The sequence below is a fragment of the Gymnodraco acuticeps genome, unplaced genomic scaffold, assembly GCF_902827175.1.
Source record: "Gymnodraco acuticeps unplaced genomic scaffold, fGymAcu1.1, whole genome shotgun sequence".
Lineage (NCBI taxonomy): Eukaryota > Metazoa > Chordata > Actinopteri > Perciformes > Bathydraconidae > Gymnodraco > Gymnodraco acuticeps.
In genome coordinates this window covers 335,236-357,662 of record NW_022992129.1, presented here as the reverse complement: position 1 = coordinate 357,662, position 22,427 = coordinate 335,236, and the positions used below count along the sequence as shown (strand labels likewise).

The 22,427-nt window shown below is 42.5% G+C and overlaps 1 protein-coding gene across 1 annotated transcript; it reads right to left on the bottom strand.

The window, feature by feature from the left end:
- Window positions 1-151: 151 nt before the first annotated feature.
- si:dkey-91i10.3 (cytochrome P450) lies at window positions 152-21,012 on the bottom strand. Its single transcript, XM_034203670.1, is given in 9 exon segments — window positions 152-331; window positions 333-377; window positions 630-711; window positions 1,176-1,342; window positions 13,086-13,249; window positions 14,156-14,353; window positions 17,413-17,612; window positions 19,477-19,667; window positions 20,665-21,012. Coding segments are annotated over 9 exon segments (1,482 nt in total). The 5' UTR covers window positions 20,920-21,012.
- Window positions 21,013-22,427: the final 1,415 nt, after the last annotated feature.

The following is a 22,427-nucleotide window of genomic DNA, read 5'->3' as shown; positions in this document are numbered from 1 at the left end:
TAATAGTAGTAGTAGTTGTGGTAGTGGTAGTAATAGTAGTAGTAGTAGTAGTAGTAGTAGTCTTTGGGAATAACTAACACTGACCACTGTATTTCCTAATCTCCAGACAGACTTATAGAAGTCATTGATTGAATCTTAGAAAGCAGCAACATTAAAGAGAGGCTTTTACCCTGGAGAGCAGCAGGTACATCTCCAGCTCGGCCACCCGTCGGCCCAGACACGCCCGGATCCCGAAGCCGAACGGCACCGACCCGAACGGATGCTGCTTGGTCCTCTCATCGGATCCTCTCAGCCAGCGGTCGGGCAGGAAGGAGTGAGCGTCGGGGAAAAATGCTCTCATCGTAGGACACAGCGTAGTGGCACAGGTGGAACAGCGTCTGGGAAAAATGTACAAAGTTACGTGATTTAATTACAAAAATTGTAATCAGTTACAGCTTCTGAGAAAAAACAAATATACAGTCATGACTCAATGCTGCTGATTACAAAGCATGACATCTGATTTATATTCTTTGAAATAAAAAGCTGACAGTGATTAGTGTTAAGTATTAAATAAAAACAATGGAGAAAAAATTAAATTAAGCTGAATTTGTTTTCAACATTTCAGGATTTGGCTCTTAAAAGTCACTCACGTTTTTGGGGAACAGATGATCTCCGACCACAATCTCATTTTCAACATTGAGTCGGGCGTTTCCTGGAACCACCGGATACAACCTGTGGACCACAGAGCAACAAGGTATTTAAAGACATCACCTTATGTTGTCCCCATTTGTATGTTTTTCTTTTTAGCACTAGATGGCGCAATGGCACAGGGTATTTAGGTGACCTCACTGGCACAGGTGTGGGTCCTAGGACTGGGTTCTAGGACTGGGTTCTAGGACTGGGAAAAGCAAAACAAATGTGACCGTGTAGCCGTGCACAAGCCGTTTGTCTTTGGTAATAAAATGGTATTGAAAGCTAAAAACTACGTTGTGAATGGAGATTACACACGTCCAATTAGTTTACCCAGTTTACCCAATCCCTCTGTGATATTGAGTGGCAATAGTCACCCCATCTTAGAATTAAAAAACTAAGATTTGCACTTCGCACTTCTGACAATGCAGCCAGAACAAACAAAGTGCTCACTGCAAGAACCGGCAGCTCCTTTATATGGTGTACTATTAAAACAAATGACTCACCGTAGCGTCTCTCTGATGATAGCCTTCAGGTACGGCATGTGAGCGATGTCTTCGCTGGTGGGCACCTTGTCCCCGGGACACACACGGATCACTTCCTGGTAAAGCTGCTCCTGGATCTCTGGTATCTTTGCCAACTGGTACAGAGACCACGCGATAGTGTTGGAGGTCTGAAAAAGAGAGAGGAACACACACGCTTATCTTCTGTTTTTTACTTTGATGTTCAAGTTGCCCTCTCACTGAGCCCTGATGTTCAGTTTAAAACTGCCTGGGTTAGAAGTGGGCTTAATAAAGGTAAAGTCAAAGTTTAGTAGATATCTAGGTTACAATAAAAACTGGTGTTTCAAAATTCCAATGGCTATATTATTGTAAGGAATTGTAGGAAAAACGATTCATGTAAAAATTCAGATTGTTATTGTATTGTAATATTATGAGTCATTTCACAACTATCAAACATTAAATGTTTTTTTTTGTGAAGCATATTGTGTGATTAGATAAAAATGATCACAAAATCAGTTTTACAGTATTAATCTATGAACAAATTAACTTTTAAACTGGTGAATTTCAGAGAATTAGATGGCAGCTTTCCTAAATCTACCACTTTTTTAACAGGCACAATCCTGACCTTTTACAGGCAATATTCACATTTTGTATACTTGAAATGCACTTGAAGTGTAGTGAAGTTGTTATTCTTACAGTGCAGACACGTTTCTGCTTGCTCTTGCCTCTGCTTACTTTTTATGCTGTTTTTCTATTTTTCTTTTTCTGAAACTTCGAGTAGCGGCTCCTGGACATTAACTTATCACTGGGACAGTTATTCTTCGTAAATAGACGGAGGGGTTTCAGCCAAATTTCAATATTTTTACGACGACCTCAGTCTTACAGTAGCGTGGCCTAGCAACAGCTAAAGCCTGGTACAGCATGCTATTTAGCTTAAGCTAGTTAGCAGCAAAATGCCTCCGTTCTCTACAGATGACTTCCACAAACTTCTACAGAAGATGGCCGTGTGGAAATGAAAATGTAACGGTTGGAAGTTAACGTGGAAGTGAATGGACTAGGTTGGAATGACACCACTTTACCAGTGTTGCAAAAGAATGGACAAAGGCATGCTAACTCAAAGCTAGTTAGCAGCTACAAGGATTCCAAGGAACAGGAGGGCTGTGTACCGGGTAATACATCTACAGGTAATAAATCTACAAGTGGTAGTCCTCCCTCTCTGGGTGCAAGGCCGAAGACGAAATAATTTCCATGGGATTTGGGAGGACGAACAACAGGCAGAGGACGAACAACAGGCAGAGCCCAGCGCTCTGAAATCTGTGATGCGACCGGCTGGCCTGCATTGTTATCACCCAGGAAGAGCGCCTCTTCAACCCCTGTTCATACTAGGAAACAGTCGTGGACAGCTGCTAAAGGGAGAACTACAAACATTCCTCCTAAACCACCGAGTGTGCCAATCCAGAACAGATACGCTCCACTGACCCAGCACCGGAGATCTCTTTCTGATGACCTGGATAACCTGTCCTCTTCACACAGCAGGGTAAGGACCAATAGCTACTCCAAAAGTAAAAGGCTAGAGGGAAAGCTAACGACTGGGCCTGAAACTCTGATTGTGGGTGACTCGCTGTAAGAGATGTAAAAAGTCTATGGAGTAAGAACAACACCAAAGTACTCTGTTTTCCCAAGGATATGGTCTCTGACTTGGCTGAGAAGATCGTGCATATTGGGGCTGTACATCCAACTGTGAAAAATGTGGTACTGCACATTGGAACAAATGCGTCAAAAGTGCTGAAAAAAGACTTTAAATGTTTGTTGGAAACTGTCAGCTCTCTAAATGCAGAGGTGTTCATCAGTGGGGCCCTCTACCAGCCAGTCAGAAGAGGAGTGGAGAGATTCAGCAGATTGTTTGCACTGAACATCTCGCTTTCAACTGCCTGTACTGACCATTCTGTCCATTTTATTGACAACTTTAACTTTTTCTGGGACCGCAGACATCTTTTAAGGCAAATGGAGTTTTGCCTGAACAAGTCAGGAGTAGGGGTGTAACGGTACACGTACCCGTACCGAAATTATTCGGTACGGGCCCTTCGGTTCGGTACAGGTGTGTACCGAAGTGTACCGAACGAATATAACGTTAAACGTAAAAATTGAGAACGTGAATAACTTTTGGAAGTAATCTCAGGTGCTGCGTCGCAGCATTCAGAGTAATTTGCTCACATTGGGTTCAACGCGTCATAGAACGAGCAAGTCATTTCATTGGATGAGAGGCATACTATGAGAGCTGGTCAGAGGGATGCGTTCAAATGTAGTCAGTAATTTGAGGAACTGTCGAAAATTAATGGCGAACGCAGATAAAGTTGAGCTCGAAAATCCTCCAGCATCATTGAAGTCTCCGGTTTGGGAACATTTTGGTTTCGCAGTTACGTACAAGGATGACGGACAAAGACAGGTGGACCGAACCAAAGCTGTTTGTCGGCATTGTTCACTAAAATTGGTTACGCGGCTGGCAATACATCAAACTTGCCACACTCTTGAAAAGGCATCACCCGAACGTGAATATCACCGATACCAAAAGAAAAAAGACTGAAGTGCAAACCCAACTCCCACTAGCATTTAAGCCTCCACCACTCGCAGAGAGTTCAGACCGAGCCAAAGCTATTACAAATGCCAAATATCCTTATGTTGCCATGTTAGCAAAGCGCTACCTGGCTGTATCTGCTACCTCTGTCCCTAGAGAGAGGGTGTTCTCCACATCAGGAGACATTGTTAGTGCCAGCAGATCTGCCCTTTCGGCAAGCAATGTGGACAAGTTAATTTTTCTTCAAAAAAACATGAAAATACAATGACAAGCAAGTCCTAATGTCAAACTGGCTGCTTAGGAACTAGTACAGTACAGTTCAAATACAGATTATTTCAGTTCATCGAAATGCTGCACCTTAATGTTCATTTTATTATATTTTGTATTTATTTGAGTGAATATTCACAGTTTAATAATAATTAAAAACCCAAAACTAATAGTTTATGTTTTGTGAGTAACTAGTACAGTAAAGTTCAAATACAGATTATTTCAGTTCATCGAAATGCTGCACCTTAATGTTTATTTTATTATATTTTGTATTTATTTGAGTGAATACATTATTCACAGTTTAATAATAATTAAAAAAATATATATATATATGTTTTGTTTTGTGAAAAAAAATGTCTGCTGTACCGAAAACGTACCGAACCGAACCGTGACCAAAAAACCGAGGTACGTACCGAACCGAATGTTTGTGAACCGTTACAACACCCCTCGTCAGGAGTGAAATTGTTTATCTCTAACATATTCAACTGCCTGCGTCATCAATCTGTTCCCTCTGCCAAGGAACAAGCAACAAGAGGAATCAAAACAAGAGAAAGACACAACACATCGCGCAGAAAACCTTGAAGAAGTATCACTGCACCCGCTTGAGGAATGCCTTGATTATGGAATGGAGTAGTCTCCACCGCCCTTCACCCCCCCCTATCACCTCTGAGGATACTCTTCCTTCACCCCACAGCTCTCTCTACTCTCCGTTTCACCCTTTCTTCCACCCTCCTGGAGATCGCTGAACACATGAAGGAGATACAGAGGGTTGGCACCGATTCCTTCCTGGAGTTCAAGGACCAAACTAAGGCGATGCGCAGGGTAGGGCAGCATGTCCTTTACCCCCGCCCCTCAACGACGCCCATCAAAATCACCGAAGCAGAGACGCGCACCACCTCCCCCGTCTTTGTCACCGTGCCTACGTCAACCACCTCCTCCCCCTGGACGCGCACCAACACCCCCGTCACCATGCCTTAAAACTTAAACTAGCTTTATTAAATGTCAGGTCTTTGGCAGGTAAAACATTTTTAATCAATGATTTTATCACACGGAAACATGGATTGAACAAAATAACAGTGCAGCTGTTCTTATCGAATCAACCCCTCCCAACTTTAGTTTTATGAGTCAGGAAAGAATGCATAAGAAAGGAGGTGGAGTTGCTATTTTGTTGAATGATTCCCTTTAATGCAGGAAGACATCTTATGGGAACTTTGCTTCTTTTGAATATGTGGCCCTTCAGCTGAAATGCTCCTCTCAAGCTCTGTTCCTAAATATCTATAGACCACCCAAATACTGTGCAAGCTTTTTTGATGACTTTACTGAACTGCTGTCTATAGTGTGTATTGACTTTGACCGTCTAGTCATTGTTGGTGATTTTAACAGCCATGTTGACAACCCCCAGGACAGAGGGGCAAAAAAACAGTTTTGTGTTCTTGATAACTATGGACTGACTCAGCATGTGACGGAGCCCACGCACAATAAGGGGCCCACTCTGGACTTAATTATCTCAAAGGGTCTGAATATCTCTAAGGTTGTGGTGACTGATGTTGCACTCTCTGATCATTCCTGTGTTTTCCTTGAGAGCTCTATTTCTGTTCACAAAAATGTTCAAAAAGAGGTAACCACAAAGCGATATTTAACTGAAAATACTAGGGAAATGTTAACTCAGAATTTTTCTTCTAAGGTAAAGGAAGTGACTGGGAAGAAAATATCTCCATGGAGAAAGGCCATGACTGTGAGAACAGAGAAAAAAAGAGTGTCGAAAAGCTGAATGCAGGTGGCGAAAAACAAATCTCCAGGTGCACTTTGAAATCTATAAAGAGAGACTTGGCCTTTCTAATTTGGAATTGAAATTTGCCCAACAGTCTTTCTTCTCTGATATCATTGCCAAAAACAACGCACGTGCCTTGTTTGCTACCGTCAACAGACTAACTAACCCCCCAGTGTCAGTAACCTCTGAATTTCTATCCACCAGGGCGTGCAATAAATTTGCCTCCTTCTTCACTGACAAAATTCAGAAAATCAGACAAGCAGTCAGTGCCTCTGTATCAGGTACAGCAAATGTTTTGTCTCTGTGTCCACTTAAAATCAATTCAAACACCATGACCTCTCTGAAGAACCAGCGCCTTACCGTGGTAGAGAAGTTTGTGTGCCCTGATGAACCTGGGGGCTGTGTTGTCTGGAACCTTGTGTTCTTGGTAGGGTCTCCCATGGCAAATTGGTCTCAGGCAAGGGGCCGGACTAAGATTGGTTCAAAAGACCTCATGAAAGAACAACAAAGAAGTGAGGATACACTGCCCGGATGAAGCCCGGGGTCACCTTCTGGAGCCAGGCCCAGAGGGAGGACTCGTCGGCGAGCGTCTGGTGGCAGGGCTTGCCACGGAGCCCGGCCGGGCACAGCCCGAAAAGGCAACGTGGGCAACACCTCCGCTTTTCCGTCCCGCGGGCCCACCACCTATGGGAAACAGCAATGGGGTCGGGTGCGCTGCCAGGGTGGCAGTGAAAGCAGAGGGTCTCGACGGACCAGACCCGGGCGACAGAAGCTGGCTTTGGGGACGTGGAACGTCACCTCTCTGGGGGGGAAGGAGCCGGAGCTTGTGCGGGAGGTGGAGCATTACCAGTTGGATCTGGTTGGGCTCACCTCTACGCACAGCATAGGCCCTGGAACCTTACTTCTGGATAGGGGTTGGACTCTATTCTTCTCCGGAGTTGCTCAAGGTGTGAGGCGCCGGGCGGGTGAGGGGATACTCACAAGTCCCCGGTTGGGTGCTTCGTTGTTGGAGTTTACCCCAGTGGACGAGAGGGTCGCCTCCATACGCCTGCGGGTTGTGGGGGGGAAAACTCTGACTGTTGTGTGTGCTTATGCACCAAACAGCAGTTCAGAGTATACGGCCTTCTTGGAGACCCTGGAAAGAGTCCTGTATGGGGCTCCTGAAGGGGACTCTTTAATCTTGCTGGGAGACTTCAACGCACATGTGGGCAATGATGGAGACACTTGGAGGGGCGTGATTGGGAGGAACGGCCCCCCTGATCTGAATCGGAGTGGTGGTTTGTTACTGGATTTCTGTGCTAGTCATGGATTGGCCATAACAAACACCATGTTCGAACATAAGGATGCTCATAAGTGTACGTGGTACCAGAGCACCCTAGGCAGAAGGTCCATGATCAATTTCGTTATCGTATCATCGGACCTGAGGCCGTATGTTTTGGACCCTCGGGTAAAGAGAGGGGCGGAGTTGTCAACTGATCACCATCTGGTGGTGAGTTGGGTCGAGTGGCGGGGGAAGCGTCTGGATAGACCTGGTAAGCCCAAACGTGTAGTTCGGGTGAACTGGGAATGTCTGGAGGAGGCCCAAGTTCAGGAGGCCTTCAACTCACACCTCCGGCGGAGCTTTTCGGGTATTCCTGTGGAGGTTGGGGACATTGAACCAGAGTGGTCGGTGTTCAAAGCCTCTATTGCCGAAGCCACGGCAGGGAGCTGTGGTCTCAAGGTCTTAGGTGCCTCAAGGGGCGGTAACCCTCGAACCTCCTGGTGGACACCGGTGGTCAGGGAAGCCGTCCGACTGAAGAAGGGATTTGTTATCCCAGGGGACTCCCGAGGCAGTTGCAAGGTACCGACAGGCCCGAAGGGCAGCAGCCTCAGCCATGGCCGAGGCAAAGCAGCGGGTGTGGGAGAAGTTCGGAGAAGACATGGAAAAGGACTTTCGGGCGGCACCAAAGTTGTTCTGGAAAACTGTCCGACACCTCAGGAGGGGGAAGCAGGGAACCATCCAAGCCGTGTACAGTAAGGATGGTACGTTGTTGACCTCAACTGATGGAGTGTTAGGGCGTTGGAAGGAACACTTTGAGGAACTCCTGAACCCGACAACTCCGCCCTCTATGTTAGAGGCAGAGCTGGAGTATGACGGGGGATCAACACCAATCTCCCGGGGGGAGGTCACTGAGGTCGTCAAACAACTCCACAGTGGCAAAGCCCCGGGGGTGGATGAGATCCGCCCAGAAATGCTGAAGGCTCTGGGTGTTGAGGGACTGTCATGGTTGACACGTCTCATCAACGTTGCGTGGAAGTCGGAAACAGTACCGAAGGAGTGGCAGACCGGGGTGGTGGTTCCCCTTTTCAAAAAGGGGGATCAGAGGGTGTGTGCCAATTACAGAGGCATCACACTACTCAGCCTCCCCGGGAAAGTTTACTCTCAGGTACTCGAAAGGAGGGTCAGGCCGATTGTCGAACGATTGAGGAGGAACAATGCGGATTCCGTCCTGGTCGTGGAACGACGGATCAGCTTTTTACTCTCGCAAGGATCCTGGAGGGGGCCAGGGAGTACGCTTATCCGGTCTACATGTGTTTTGTAGACTTGGAGAAGGCGTATGACCGAGTTCCCAGGGAGTTACTGTGGGAGGTGCTGCGGGAATATGGGGTGAGGGGGTCTCTACTCAGGGCCATCCAATCTCTGTACTCCCAAAGCGAGAGCTGTGTCCGGGTCCTCGGCAGTAAGTCGGACCCATTTCCGGTGAGGGTTGGCCTCCGCCAGGGCTGCGCTTTGTCACCAATCCTGTTTGTAATATACATGGATCGGATTTCGAGGCGTAGTCGTGGGGGAGGGGGTATGCAGTTCGGTGGACTAAGGATTGCACCACTGCTTTTTGCAGATGATGTGGTTCTAATGGCTTCATCGGTCTGCGACCTTCAGCACTCACTGGATCGGTTCGCAACCGAGTGTGAAGCGGCTGGGATGAGGATCAGCACCTCCAAATCTGAGGCCATGGTTCTCAGCAGGAACCGATGGACTGTCCACTCCAAGTAGGGAATGAGTCCTTACCCCAAGTGAAGGAGTTCAAGTATCTCGGGGTCTTGTTCTCGAGTGAGGGAACAATGGAGCGTGAGATGGGCCGGAGAATCGGAGCAGCGGGAGCGGTACTGCAGTCGCTTTACCGCACCGTTGTGATGAAAAGGGAGCTGACCAGAAGGCAAAGCTCTCTGTCTACCGGGCCATTTTCATTCCTACCCCCACCTATGGTCATGAAGGATGGGTCATGACCGAAAGAACGAGATCGCGGATACAAGCGGCCGAGATGGGTTTTCTCCGCAGGGTGGCTGGTGTCTCCCTTAGGGATAAGGTGAGAAGTTCGGTCATCCGGGAGGGACTCGGAGTTGAACCGCTCCTCCTTTGCGTCGAAAGGAGCCAGTTGAGGTGGTTCGGGCACCTAGTTAGGATGCCACCTGGGCGCCTCCCTAGGGAGGTGTTCCAGGCACGTCCAGCTGGGAAGAGACCAAGGGGTAGACCTAGGACCAGGTGGAGGGATTATATCTCTTCACTGGCCTGGGAGCGCCTTGGGATCCCCCAGTCAGAGCTGGTTGATGTGGCCAGGGAAAGGAAAGTTTGGGGCTCTCTGCTGGAACTGCTACCCCCGCGAACCGACCACGGATAAGCGGGAGAATGGATGGATGGATAGCATGACACAATTCCATCAGATTAATGATAAAAACCTAGAGGACATTATACAACTTCTGAAAATCCTCCTCTTGCTGCCCTTGATATTATTCCAACAGGGTTTTTCAAAGATGTTTTGCCTTGCATGGCTTCAGATCTACTTCATATAGTAAACAAGTCTCTTTACTCAGGTGTTTTTCCACAGGCCCTGAAAACTGCAGTCATTAAACCGCTCTTAAAAAAGCATAATCTAGACGCTTCAGTAATGAACAATTACAGGCCCATATCAAACCTCCCATTTCTAGGTAAAATCATTGAAAAAGTAGTTTTTCAACAACTGAGTAATTTCTTGCATTTAAATAACTGTTTGGATGTGTTCCAGTCAGGATTTCGCCCAAACCACAGCACTGAGATTGCTCTTGTAACGGTCTTCTATGACATCCACCTAAACACAGACAGTGGCAGAACTTCAGTGTTAGTATTATTAGATCTCAGTGCTGCATTTGACACTGTTGACCACAGCATATTACTAGACCGACTGGAAAACTGGGTGGGACTTTCGGAAACAGTTCTAAATTGGTTTGAATCCTACTTAAAGGACAGAAACAACTTTGTTTCTATAGGTAAATACAAATCTGAGTTGACAAATATGACATGTGGGGTTCCTCAAGGCTCCATCTTGGGGCCTCTTCTCTTTAACATCTACATGCTACCACTGACTCAGATAATGAAAAACAACAAAATAAGTTACCATAGCTATGCGGATGACACACACATTTACATAACCATTTCACCAGGAGACTATTCTCCAGTTAAAAACACTGAGTAAGTGCATTGAACAAATCAATGACTGGATGTGTCAGAACTTTCTCCAATTAAACAAAGACAAAACTGAGGTAATGGTTTTTGGAGTCAAGGCAGAACGTATAAAAGTTAGCGCTGAGCTTCAGTGTACAATGTTCAAAACAACAGATAAAGCCAGAAATCTAGGTGTAGTCATGGACTCTGACCTGAGTTTCAACAGTCACATTAAAAGAGTTACTAAATCAGCCTACTATCACCTAAAGAATATATCTAGGATTAAAAGACTAATGTCACAGCAGGATTTGGAAAAACTTGTCCATGCTTTTATCTTCAGTAGACTCGACTACTGTAATGGTGTCTTTACAGGTCTCACTAAAAAATCTATTAGAAAGCTGCAGCTGATTCAGAATGCCGCTGCTCGAGTCCTCACTAACACTAAGAAAGTGGATCACATCACTCCTGTTCTGAAGTCTTTACACTGGCTTCCTGTGTGTCAAAGAATAGATTTCAAAATACTACTGCGGGTTTATAAAGCTTTGAATGGTTTAGGCCCAAAATACATTTCTGACCTCCTGCTAAATTATGAACCATCCAGATCTCTCAGGTCTTCAGGGACTGGTCAGCTTTCTGTCCCCAGAGTCAGAACTAAACACGGAGAAGCAGCGTTCAGTTATTATGCTCCAAATATCTGGAACAAACTCCCAGAAACCTGCAGGTCCGCTGCAACTCTTACTACTTTTAAATCCAGACTAAAGACTTTTCTTTTTGTCGCTGCTTTTAATTGAAACTGAGCCGTTGTGTTCATCAGTAAAGTGGAACTTATGTGTGAACTATTCATATCTTAAACTGCACTGTAACTTTTTATTCATGAATTTTTTCTTTTAATGTTTCTTTTATTATCTTTTTTTTTTAAATGCCTTTGTCTGAATGTCTTTCATTTTTGTAAAGCACCTTGAATTGCCTTGTGTTGAAAGGTGCTATATAAATAAACTTGCCTTGCCTTACCTTAACCTGTTGAACCCCGAGCCTGTTTTTCAGGTTTCAGGCTCGAAAATGACATTCCCAGAACAAATGACCATATCTTCCCTTCTAAAAGGGTTAAATTAATAATCTTTTTTCTCAAAGTAATGATAAACCTGTGAGTTGGATGTAGAAAAGTCAGATTCAATATAGATGTTTTTTATTTTAAAGAAAATTCAGATTGAACATGGTAAAAAACTGTAAATTATAGTGTCCGTCCAAAAAATATGTTGTACTTATAGTGACAACTAACCTTGGATGATGGGTTAGTAGACTAAAAGCTTTAGGAATCCAAAGTACAACATATAATAAGTACCCTGTATCAAGATTGATGCAAAACAAGTGATATTTGACCTTTTTAGACAGATTTAGCAAAAAAAACCTCTTCTGGGGCCATTTGGGTGGATTTTCCATATCTCTGGCCCCCCTTGCTCGATTTTGACATGTGACATCTCTTTCTGATAGTCAGAGCCAATGGAATCGAGGGGAACTCCCACATAGTCCTTATTTGGTCATGTGTATGTGTGAGACTGCTGCATCGCCGAGACCGGAAGCAGCAGCTAGCTGTGGTGGCTACCATTAGCAGCTAGCATTTACGCTCCGATTTTTACATAAAAATGGAATTATGGATTATAAATTCAATCAGTTTTTTATACATGGACGTTAAGAACCTATGGATTAACAGATTCAGCCGCGTTTTTTCTCATTTTAATGCCATTGAACATGTACTTTGCTCAGATTGACAGCTACTTGTGAGACGATCTCCCTAGAAGCTTCGTAAAGGTACGTGTTGTGATGACTGTATTTGATTCCCCTGTCGCGAGTCCGGATCACTCAGTGATGATACTATATACCTACATAATCTATGGAGTCTCAGCTTTAATCGGATATATTGTATGTGCAGCTATGATAAGTAATAAGGGTACTTTTATCTTGAGTTCTGTGCCAATGTCCGTTAGCATTTTTCGCTCAGGGGTCATTTAGATGCTTATTGTGAAACTTGTGTTTTGTTTTGGTAAACATGGTTTGTATCGGCAGTTAGCTGAGATTATTTCCGTTAATCTGGTATAACACATTAATAGGTTCTTAAATATTAAGATCCCCTGAGACACAGTATCGTGAAAAAAAGACCCAGGGTCCCGCCGGCGGGGACCTTCGGGTTTAACAGGTTAAAGTCCCTGAGATTTGAAGAATACAAAAAATTTAATTATTATTTGAGAGAGAGAAGATTCACACCACTAATTAAGTCATAATTTAAGCCAACGAGAAAACGTAATGCAAAACAAATTATACTATACAATAAGGCCCTCAACACACCACACACACACACACACACCACACACACACACACACACACACCACACACACACACACATCACACACACACACACCCACACACACACACACACACACACACACACACACACACACACACACACACACACACACACACACATCACACACACACACACACACACACACACACACACACACACACACACACACACACACACACACACACACACACACACACACACACACACACACACACACACACACACACACACACATCACACACACACAACACACACATACACACACACACACACACACACCACACACACAACACACACACACACACACACACACACACACACACACACACACACACACACACACACACACACACACACACACACAACACACACACACACACACACACACACACACACACACACACACACACACACACACACACACACACACACACACACACACCACACACACACACACACACACACTGTCTGTACTCACTGTGTCGACTCCTGCCAGCAGCAGCTCGGTGATGCTGCCCAGGATCTCTGTGACGGTCATCTGGTCGCTGAGCAGCAGGTGTGTGAGGTACGCTCCCTCCACCTGCTGCTTCAGGTGCACCTGCTGCTGGATCTGCGCCATCTTCTTCTGCACCATCTCCTCCGCTGAGAGAGAAACAAGTTTAACATTTGTCATCGGAAATAAATATGTTCCTGCAACAACATTTGTGTAATATACTATTTTTTCATGTTAATATTATTTTTATATGTTGCAATGTTGGAGCAGCCTGAGACTGTCATTGCCTAACATTGAAATAGCTCTCATTTTTCAATTGAAATGTATTTAGTCCTTAAAGAAAACAGGCAGGATATTCAATTTAAAAAGTAACGATAAGTATTCTTTAAAAATAACAACACAATATGTCATTTATAAGTATATATATTATGTAAACTCTTCATTGTTTCAGGTTTTTATGTCAATGATTGTAACAACACCACATTATAAAGAAGAATACTGCATTTTGTGCAGAATGGCACCATTGTTTCTGGTTTCTGTTTCAACACAGAAGGAAAAAGGGCCTTGTGAGCTGTGAGGTGGACTTTGTGACTTTGAGAGTATCACCAGTCTAGTGTCCTTGAAATGATTTGATAATGCAAATGACCATGAAGCCTGAGCTTTAGTAACCCTTTTTCTGTGATAACAATCAGTGAGGAGGATTGGCAGAGAAAGAGCTGCACACAAACAGCAAAGGGTTCATATTGTAATACTTGAAATTCCTCAAAGCAAGAGAGGACATGTTATTAACTTACATAGGCTACTTTGTTTCACGTGAGTAATATGTCATTGTCAATCTCATGTTGTTTTGGAAATGTCCTACAGTCCCAGGTAAGCATTAGTTTACATTTTAACAGGATTAGGAAACATCCTTGAATAGTAGAAACCATTAGAGATAACATATATTTAAAAAAACAAAACAAGAATCAAGGATGTTCTAGTTCTGATTCTGATATTGAATAAACAAAACAAATTGTTCTGTAACAAACGGCCTAAAACAGGTTATATTTCCTCACAGATTTTGAAGAGGTGATCCCAGGCGGCTGCAAACTGTTTCCAGAAGGGGATGTAGGGCCAGATTCTCTTTGGGAAGAGGATGATGATGTTGGAGAGACGAAACATTTCACCCACGGAGACGATGAACTTCTGTGTTTCCTCCGGCACCTCCTCGTTCAAGCAGCCCATACGAGTCTCAAACAACACTGAACAGATACCTGCGTTTAAAAAGATATACAACAAATATTATAACTCGTCTGTTTGCTATCCTGGCTACAAAGTGGTGGTTTAGTTAAGCAAAGTGTACACATCTTACACCTTGGCCAATAAATAACAATTCACAAAGTGAAACATTGATTTAGGGAGATTTTGGGTGATATTATTATGATCCATTTGTTACCACATTTGTTTGATGGGGTTGTGTTCAATTATTTCACACTATACTGGTTATTTAAACAAATAGCCCCTGGCTATGTGGCATTACAAAGTTAAAACAGGACACAGCCTTATAACATATAATCGTTTGCTGCTGCAATATTATTGTCTTCATTGTGTTATTCTTTTACATTACATTACATTGCATTTAGCTGACGCTTTTATCCAAAGCGACTTACAATTAGTGCGTTCGACCAACAAAATACAAACTTGAAGAAAACAGAATCATATAAGTATATCAGGTTTCATAGAGCCAAACATTTCAAGTGCTACTCAACTGGCTTTAGGTAATCCAGTCCTTTATTAGTACAAAAGTGCTTCGTTAATAGTTCTAACGCTCGAAGTGGAGTCGAAAGAGATGAGTTTTCAGTTTGCGCCGGAAGGTGTGTAAGCTATCTGCCGTCCTGATGTCAATGGGGAGCTCATTCCACCATCTTGGAGCCAGGACAGCAAACCCACGTGTTTTCGCCGATGGGAACTTGGGTCCCCCTCGCAGCGAGGGCGCAGCGAGTCGTTTGGTTGATGCAGAGCGTAGTGCACGTGCTGGGGTGTACGGTTTAACCATGTTCTGGATGTACGAAGGGCCAGATCCATTCGCAGCATGGTACGCAAGTACCAATGTCTTGAAGTGGATTCTAGCAGTTACCGGAAGCCAGTGAAGGGAGCGGAGGAGCGGAGTGGTGTGGGAGAATTTAGGAAGGTTGAAGACCAGACGAGCCGCTGCATTCTGGATGAGCTGCAGAGGTCGGATGGCACATGCAGGTAGACCAGCCAGGAGGGAGTTGCAGTAGTCTAGGCGTGAGATGACGAGAGCCTGGACCAGAACCTGAGTCGCTTTCTGAGTCAGCTGGGGACGTATCTTCCTGATGTTGTAAAGCGTGTATCTGCAGCAACGGGTTGTAGCAGCGATGTTTGCAGTGAAGGACAGGTTGTTATCTAGGATCACACCCAGATTCCTTGCAGTCTGAGTCGGGGAAACAACTGAGGTGCCGATGTTGATTGTTAGGTCAAGAGTGGGACAATCTTTTCCCGAAAGGAAGAGCAGCTCAGTCTTGTCAAGGTTGAGCTTGAGGTGGTGAGCAGACATCCACTGAGAGATGTTAGCTAGACAAGCAGAGATGCGTGCGACGACCTGGGTCTCTGAGCGGGGAAAGGACAGAATTAATTGGGTGTCGTCAGTGTAGCAGTGGTATGAAAAACCATGCGGGCTAATGACTGATCCGAGCGAGTTTGTGTACAGGGAGAAGAGGAGGGGACCAAGAACTTACATGTCTTACAGCCCTGTTGCCGTAGAAGCATGATATAGAAAGTTAATCCATAATTTTATAAGAAAGCTGCTGTTTAAAGGAATATATTGACATATTAGGGAATGTTTATCTGCTTTCTTTCTCAGAGTTTGATTTAAAAAACAATACCACTGTCAAGGCTGCCAGTTACGAATCTACGGCTAGTTAGCTTAGCGCTTAGCTTAGCAAAAAGACTGTACACGGAGGGAAACAGCTAGCTTGGCTTTGTAAGTTGTAAACCTCTCTAAAACCATACATTCATATTTTTTTCACTTTGTTATTATACATATTAAACCAAATAAAGCCAGACTTGCTTTTTCAGCCTGTTTCCAGTCTTAAGGCTGAGCTAAATTAAGCTAAGCTAACCAGCTGGTGGCTGTGTAGCTTCATATTTAGCACAAAGACACTAGAGCTGTATCATTCTTACCCTTGAGTTATCTGAAGAAAATGAAATAAGCATGTTCCTAAAAATGTCAAACTTATTTCTCTGTGTAAATAAACGTAGTATCTAATCAGGAGTCAAGGCCAAAACACCCAACAACTGTGTCAGAGTTTACGCCCTGACTGACTGACAGCACACAAATGACACAGTGATGTATTAATGGATGACTAATTCTCTGCTCTGCAAGAATAAAGAAGTGTGGTTGTAATCGTTATTTTGCAAGTATGAACAAGTAATATCTAAAGTTTGCTCCTCATTCTGCACAATTAATAATTGTATTTAAGTTACATTCTGAATTTAGGGCTTGCACTTGAGTATTTTAGGGTACTTATATTTGTAAGTTTTCGTAAAGCATCTGGGAAATTCTCCCACCAAGGTCAAATTAAGGTCCCGACTTCTTAATCATATTACCTACATTTAAAAGTAGCCTACAATACTTGCTAATAGTACTGTTTTGACACAATCGTACTTGAGTATTTCCATTTTATGGTATTTTAATTCTAGTCCACTACATTTCAGGGACATATATTTTGTTTTTACTCCACTACAATTATTCAAAACTTATATTTATTATGAGTTACTTTTGCGTATTGAAACACAAGAAATCCATTTTGAAAAAGTGCAACATTAACAGGCTCTTACATGATGTCTCAGTAATTAAAACAGGATACAATATCATTATATAATAATAAAATACTGTGAAAAGGGTCACAAGTATTTACTTCATGTACATTTAGCTAATTATACTTCTTAATTCTACTAGCAGAGGATCAAATGAACCAACTACTTATTTTACACAAAGTAAAGGATCTAAGTTCTTCTTTCAGCTCTGTATGTGTGTGGTATGTTGCTTCTAGTTATGTCTAGTACTTTTTAGATTATATCATTGATTCACTTTAGATTAACAGAAGGAAGACATCCTGCAGAACACTTTAAATGTAATTATCCATTAAACTTGTGTTGAACTATAACACAGTTGATCTTCTTTCATTCATGTAAGATGTATTTCACCAGTAACTTCTTCTAACTGCATTTCTTTCCCTCTAATAACCTCTCTATTGCTAATCCAGATGTTTTCTGTTGACTTTCCACAGCTGAATTGTTCACTACTGACCTTCAAAAGCAAATTTGTAGAGTTCCTCCGTCAGGTCGTTGACCATCACTCCGCCTCCGTTTGTATCCCTGAGCCAGGCCACTCTGTGGATGAAGTCCGTCACCACGTCGTTGACGGTGTTCGTGTAGGAGGAGACGTGTTTGGGCTTCAACATCCGAGGGTTCAGGATGCTGCGGATGCGCTGCCAATTGGCCCCCATTCTACCAAAAAACAAGGAAGATTAATACAAGAAAATGGGCTTCAAGGTTTCACGTTTCAAGGCTTTTATTGTCATGTGTACAATAGCTACAGTGTAGTTATGACAATGAAAATCTTAGGTCACAGGCTCCTCCAACAGTGCAACACAATAAAACAGACGATAGTGCAAGTAAATAAAATAGAATATAATAGAAACAGAATATGATAGAAACAAAATTAGATAAAGTGGTTTAATAAACGTTCGTCAAACTCAAATGTATTGTTCTGTAACATGGGATTGTGGTCCTTTAACACATTTAAAAAAACCCTATTTACTTTTAATTGTTTGTTCAAATTTTATTGATGTTATATTACCTTGTCAAACTCTCTTTGTTTAATGATGTGTTGCTGGTATTTGGTACATTGTGTTCACTGTGTGTGTTTAAGCTCTTCTGTTTAAATGTGAAAGCCCTTTGGAACTTTGTTTGAAATATAAAGAAAACTTGTTAAATTTGCCTTGTGAAGTTTACTTTATTTTGGTATTTTTCAACTTATTCAACCCAAAATACACATATGAAAAATAATAAATAAACAATGATAGGTCCTTGCTAGTGACAACCTATCAAATGAAAACGTGTAGCCTCAAGCCTTAAACATTTCGTATTTTGTAAAAATATACACTAAAATATGAAAGTGTATTCAAAGCCTGAGTCATTGCAATCCTCTCCATCAAAACACTATTAAAAACACATCATTGAGTGTTGACAGATTGCTTCATTACCATTAACCCAGTGTAGTTGAATATGACTCCTTACTTGCATCTATACTCCACTAAACGTACTGTCCAATAGTCTTGAAAGAGCCAAAGACCACATTTGGTTAAACAACTCTCACTTGTGAACCTAATGGATGAAACATGTTTGCAACAGCTGGAGTAATTCAGGAGGTTTTAGGGTTTAGAGTTCAGGCTTTTCTCTGTTGTAACAAAATTAACTGACGATGACGAGCGCTGCCTCAACAGGTCTGACAAGAAAAACTACAAGAAAAACCTGATAACAGCGAAGAAAAGCTGCTATTAGACAATCAAAAACAACAATTGTCCTCCTGACAGGGTCTGACTGGAGCCTTATGATACAAAGCAACTAATACAGTAGTTTCCGAGGAATTATACTTAGATAGGACTTATATAAATGACATCCTATTTTAAATAAGTATCTATAACATTGGACAGTATGTTTTGTTCTGCTTTTAACATTACATTAAATGTCACTTGGTAGATGCTTCCATGGCGACTTACATTCATTCATTACTGTGAGCAAACCCCTCAATACTGTGGGGTGAAGTGTTTTTCCCAGGGACACAATGACATGCTGACTGCAGTGGGACTCGAACTTGTCCTCCCCTGGTCTGAAGATGAGCGCAATGTTCCACTGAGCCACATCCTCCCTTTTGAGGCTTTAAGTTAGCAAATTCATTCGGGTATCTTCAGAAATTACGAGTCAAATTCCCCAGGTGTTTTTTTTTTAATGAGCTGTAAATAACACAGAGGGAATTGCAAAACAATGAATCTCACTCTGACTGAGGAGTCCTTATAGGAGTTTATTCTGAAGACTGTTTTACAACTACTATGGAATTTACTGTGGACGGGATCAAATAAATCAAGCTAGAGGATCTATCAGAATCAGAATACCTTTATCCGTCCCACAGAGGGGATTTTTACATTTGTTACAGCAGAAAGAGCCAAAAACAGTTTAATGTTTACTAAGAAGCATGCATAAAAAAAATATTAAAGATTAAAAAATACACATCTGTAATGATATAGCAGCCAGATATATATTGTAATTAACGGCATATATTGCACATAGTTGGTATGGGGGGTTTACTCACTCAGTCAGGGGTCCGTAAGCATGGTTCCTGACCTCCCTGTATCTCCTCCAGTGGGGCATGTCTGTGCGGACCGGGTGCCTCCCCTCCTGCCTCAGGACCTGCTCGATCAGCTCAGCGGTCGCCACGTTCACTACGACCAGAGGCCCGAACGTTGACTTCCACAGAGGGCCGTAGATCTTCCTGTGCTCAATCTGTGGGCAGTATGGAGATATTGGATGTGTGATTTACCAAAGAACCTCACATATTGAGCTGCCTCCTGCAGGACGGATCCATTTGTTATTTCCGCAGTGGAACTCATATGTTCAACACATCAACTTACTTAGGGTCTAAGGAAATATGAACTTGAGTTTTGTTATACTCGAATTGATTCTCAAACACACTTTAGGTTTTTAATGAGTTAACTTTCTATTTATTTGTTTACCTTAAGAATCCTTTTTTAATAAATGTGTTCGGATTGCACAAAAGTAATACTATGATGTTTGATATTACAGGGACTCTGCATTTTTAACATGATGTTATGCATATGGTGGTGCAGGTGCTTTCTCTTTACACTATGACAGAGGTTAATAGTATATTACCTAGGAGTACAGATGCACATTTCTTCTGTGGAAAAACAGGTTCAGCAATTAAACGTGTAAGGTAAAGCCTTGTATTAGTATACTAGTTTTCATAAATGTATTTTATGTGTTATGTAAAACAAATGTCAGGACAATAGGTACAAAAGCATTGCAGATTCTGATGCCAAGGTAATGTCTTTAAATGTGAAGTTTTTTCTGCAATGTTGGCATTACAACATTGTTATAATATTTGTGAGTGTGACCTTGATTTAACATTTCATTTGTCAATGCTGCCAGCAACACAAATACAATTGAGTAGCCTACATTTCCCTTCAGCACTGGGTTCAGAGAGAGTGCATATTATATGCAAAACCACAGCAGACACACAGACACAACTTCATAACAGTTTGCCTGCACAGAGACCTGCCAAAAGAGGTAAATAAGTACACTAATGGATTGTATTTACTTTGTGTTAACTACTCATTTACTAAGGCTTTACGGTCATTTTAACTTGTGATGCAATCGAAGACAGTCTCTCCATACATTAAGTTTAAATAAATAATATGGTCGGACAGGTCGAAACCGAACAACAACACAGCAGTCCTTTTATCCACAGAATCCCTCCACGTACCTGCATTTGTTGCGCCTTTTTGAAATAGCCCTTTACGAAAAGCCAGTTTAAAGTGGACATCAAACTCGGTCCGCCTAAATCATCCATGGTTTTCTGTTTCACGGAGTCATTTATCACGGTGGTGGTGGTGGCTGCGTCACGGCGGTGGATGCCTGCATGATTCCCCGCATTCAGGCCGGCTTTAGCCGTCTGAATCCCGGCGTGCTGCTGCCTGTTCACCCGCAGTCCGAGGCTCACCAGAGATTTCCTCAACATTTTCACTGCAGGTGTGTTTTTCCTGCAGCTTCTGAGGTAGAAGCAGGCACGACAGCAGTGTGTGTGTTGGTGTGTGTGCGTGTGTGTGTGTGTGTGTGTGTGTCAGATAATAATGGCTCCCTGTTTATAGCTGCAGGCCGCTTTTTAAACCCAGGCTCTGAGCCAACTGTGGACTTTGTTACCCTATCATAAATCTCCATGTTTGTAACATGCACATCCAAAACCAATAAGCGGATTATGTACTTATAAGAGAAGATTGATTACTAAAAAAACACATCGGAGTAGCGATATTTAACATTTTTAGGAGGTTTAACGTATATAATAACATTTAGGTGTAAAACACGGGCACCTGAAGAGCGTATACGCAATATTAATACAATAAAACATGACGTGTGTCTGCCCAGTAATTGGGATCGGATCCAATTTTCTATGGGTTCTTCCTCTGAACATGCTACATACTTCCAATAAGTTTCATGACAATCGATCCAGTAGTTTTTTCTTTTCCACTGCTTTTTGTGCACCATGCCTCTTGTCTTGTTTATTGTGTGTGAATATTGTATTGGGTCACTTAAACTCAATGGGTTGTCAAAAACTAGATACTCACTAAATAATTTAGACCTTGCTGAGCTCAATATGTAGGTAAAGGTATTTATTGAGTTATTAAGAGTTATTTCTTTTCACTATAGCCTATCTGTAAAGCGTCTTTGAGCACCTGTAAAAGCGCAAACAAAATAAATCTATTATTATTATATGTGCAATGTATTAAAGTGCCTTTTGGAAAACTGATCAATTCAGTATGATTACACACATCCTAACACATGACAGCGATATGTATTGTATAATAGTGTATGGGTTCTCAAAAACTATACATTAAAATGGAATATTTATTATGCATTTCGTGTATTTGTGCTGCATTCACGGATGTTGCTGCCACCAGAGGGCGACTTCTACTTTGCTTTCAGATGGGATCAATCTGTACAATATGCCTTCAGAATTTGATTTCAATACTTTTTTTGTGGTTAGTTAATTAGTATTCATGTGTCAAGTAAATTGTGTACTTGGATCAATCTTGCAGTGTAGAGCTGTGTGTGTGTGTGTGTGTGTGTGTGTGTGTGTGTGTGTGTGACATAACATTTGTTTATCAGCTATTTTCAGTGCACTGCATTTCTACTTGTGTTTTTAAATTGCAACGACAGTTATTTGACTCGGTTCGTAACAAAGACTTCAGGTTGTAACCGGCTGACCTCGTATAATTACAATTAATAGTATATACGCACACCTATCTATTAGCTTACATGGCACATGGTAACACCTGACAACTGTTTTTGCTTGTGACTCTCAAACAAGACTGTCAACATGTCGTCACAAGTTCTGGCCTATAAATGTGATATGAACAACAGCGTGTTTTTTTTAGATGCCTAGTTAAAAGTTTAATGGATGACTTCATTGGTTAAACTGTTATTGGCATTCACAAAATGTGTTGAAATAACACCTTGCTTTTTTGGCAT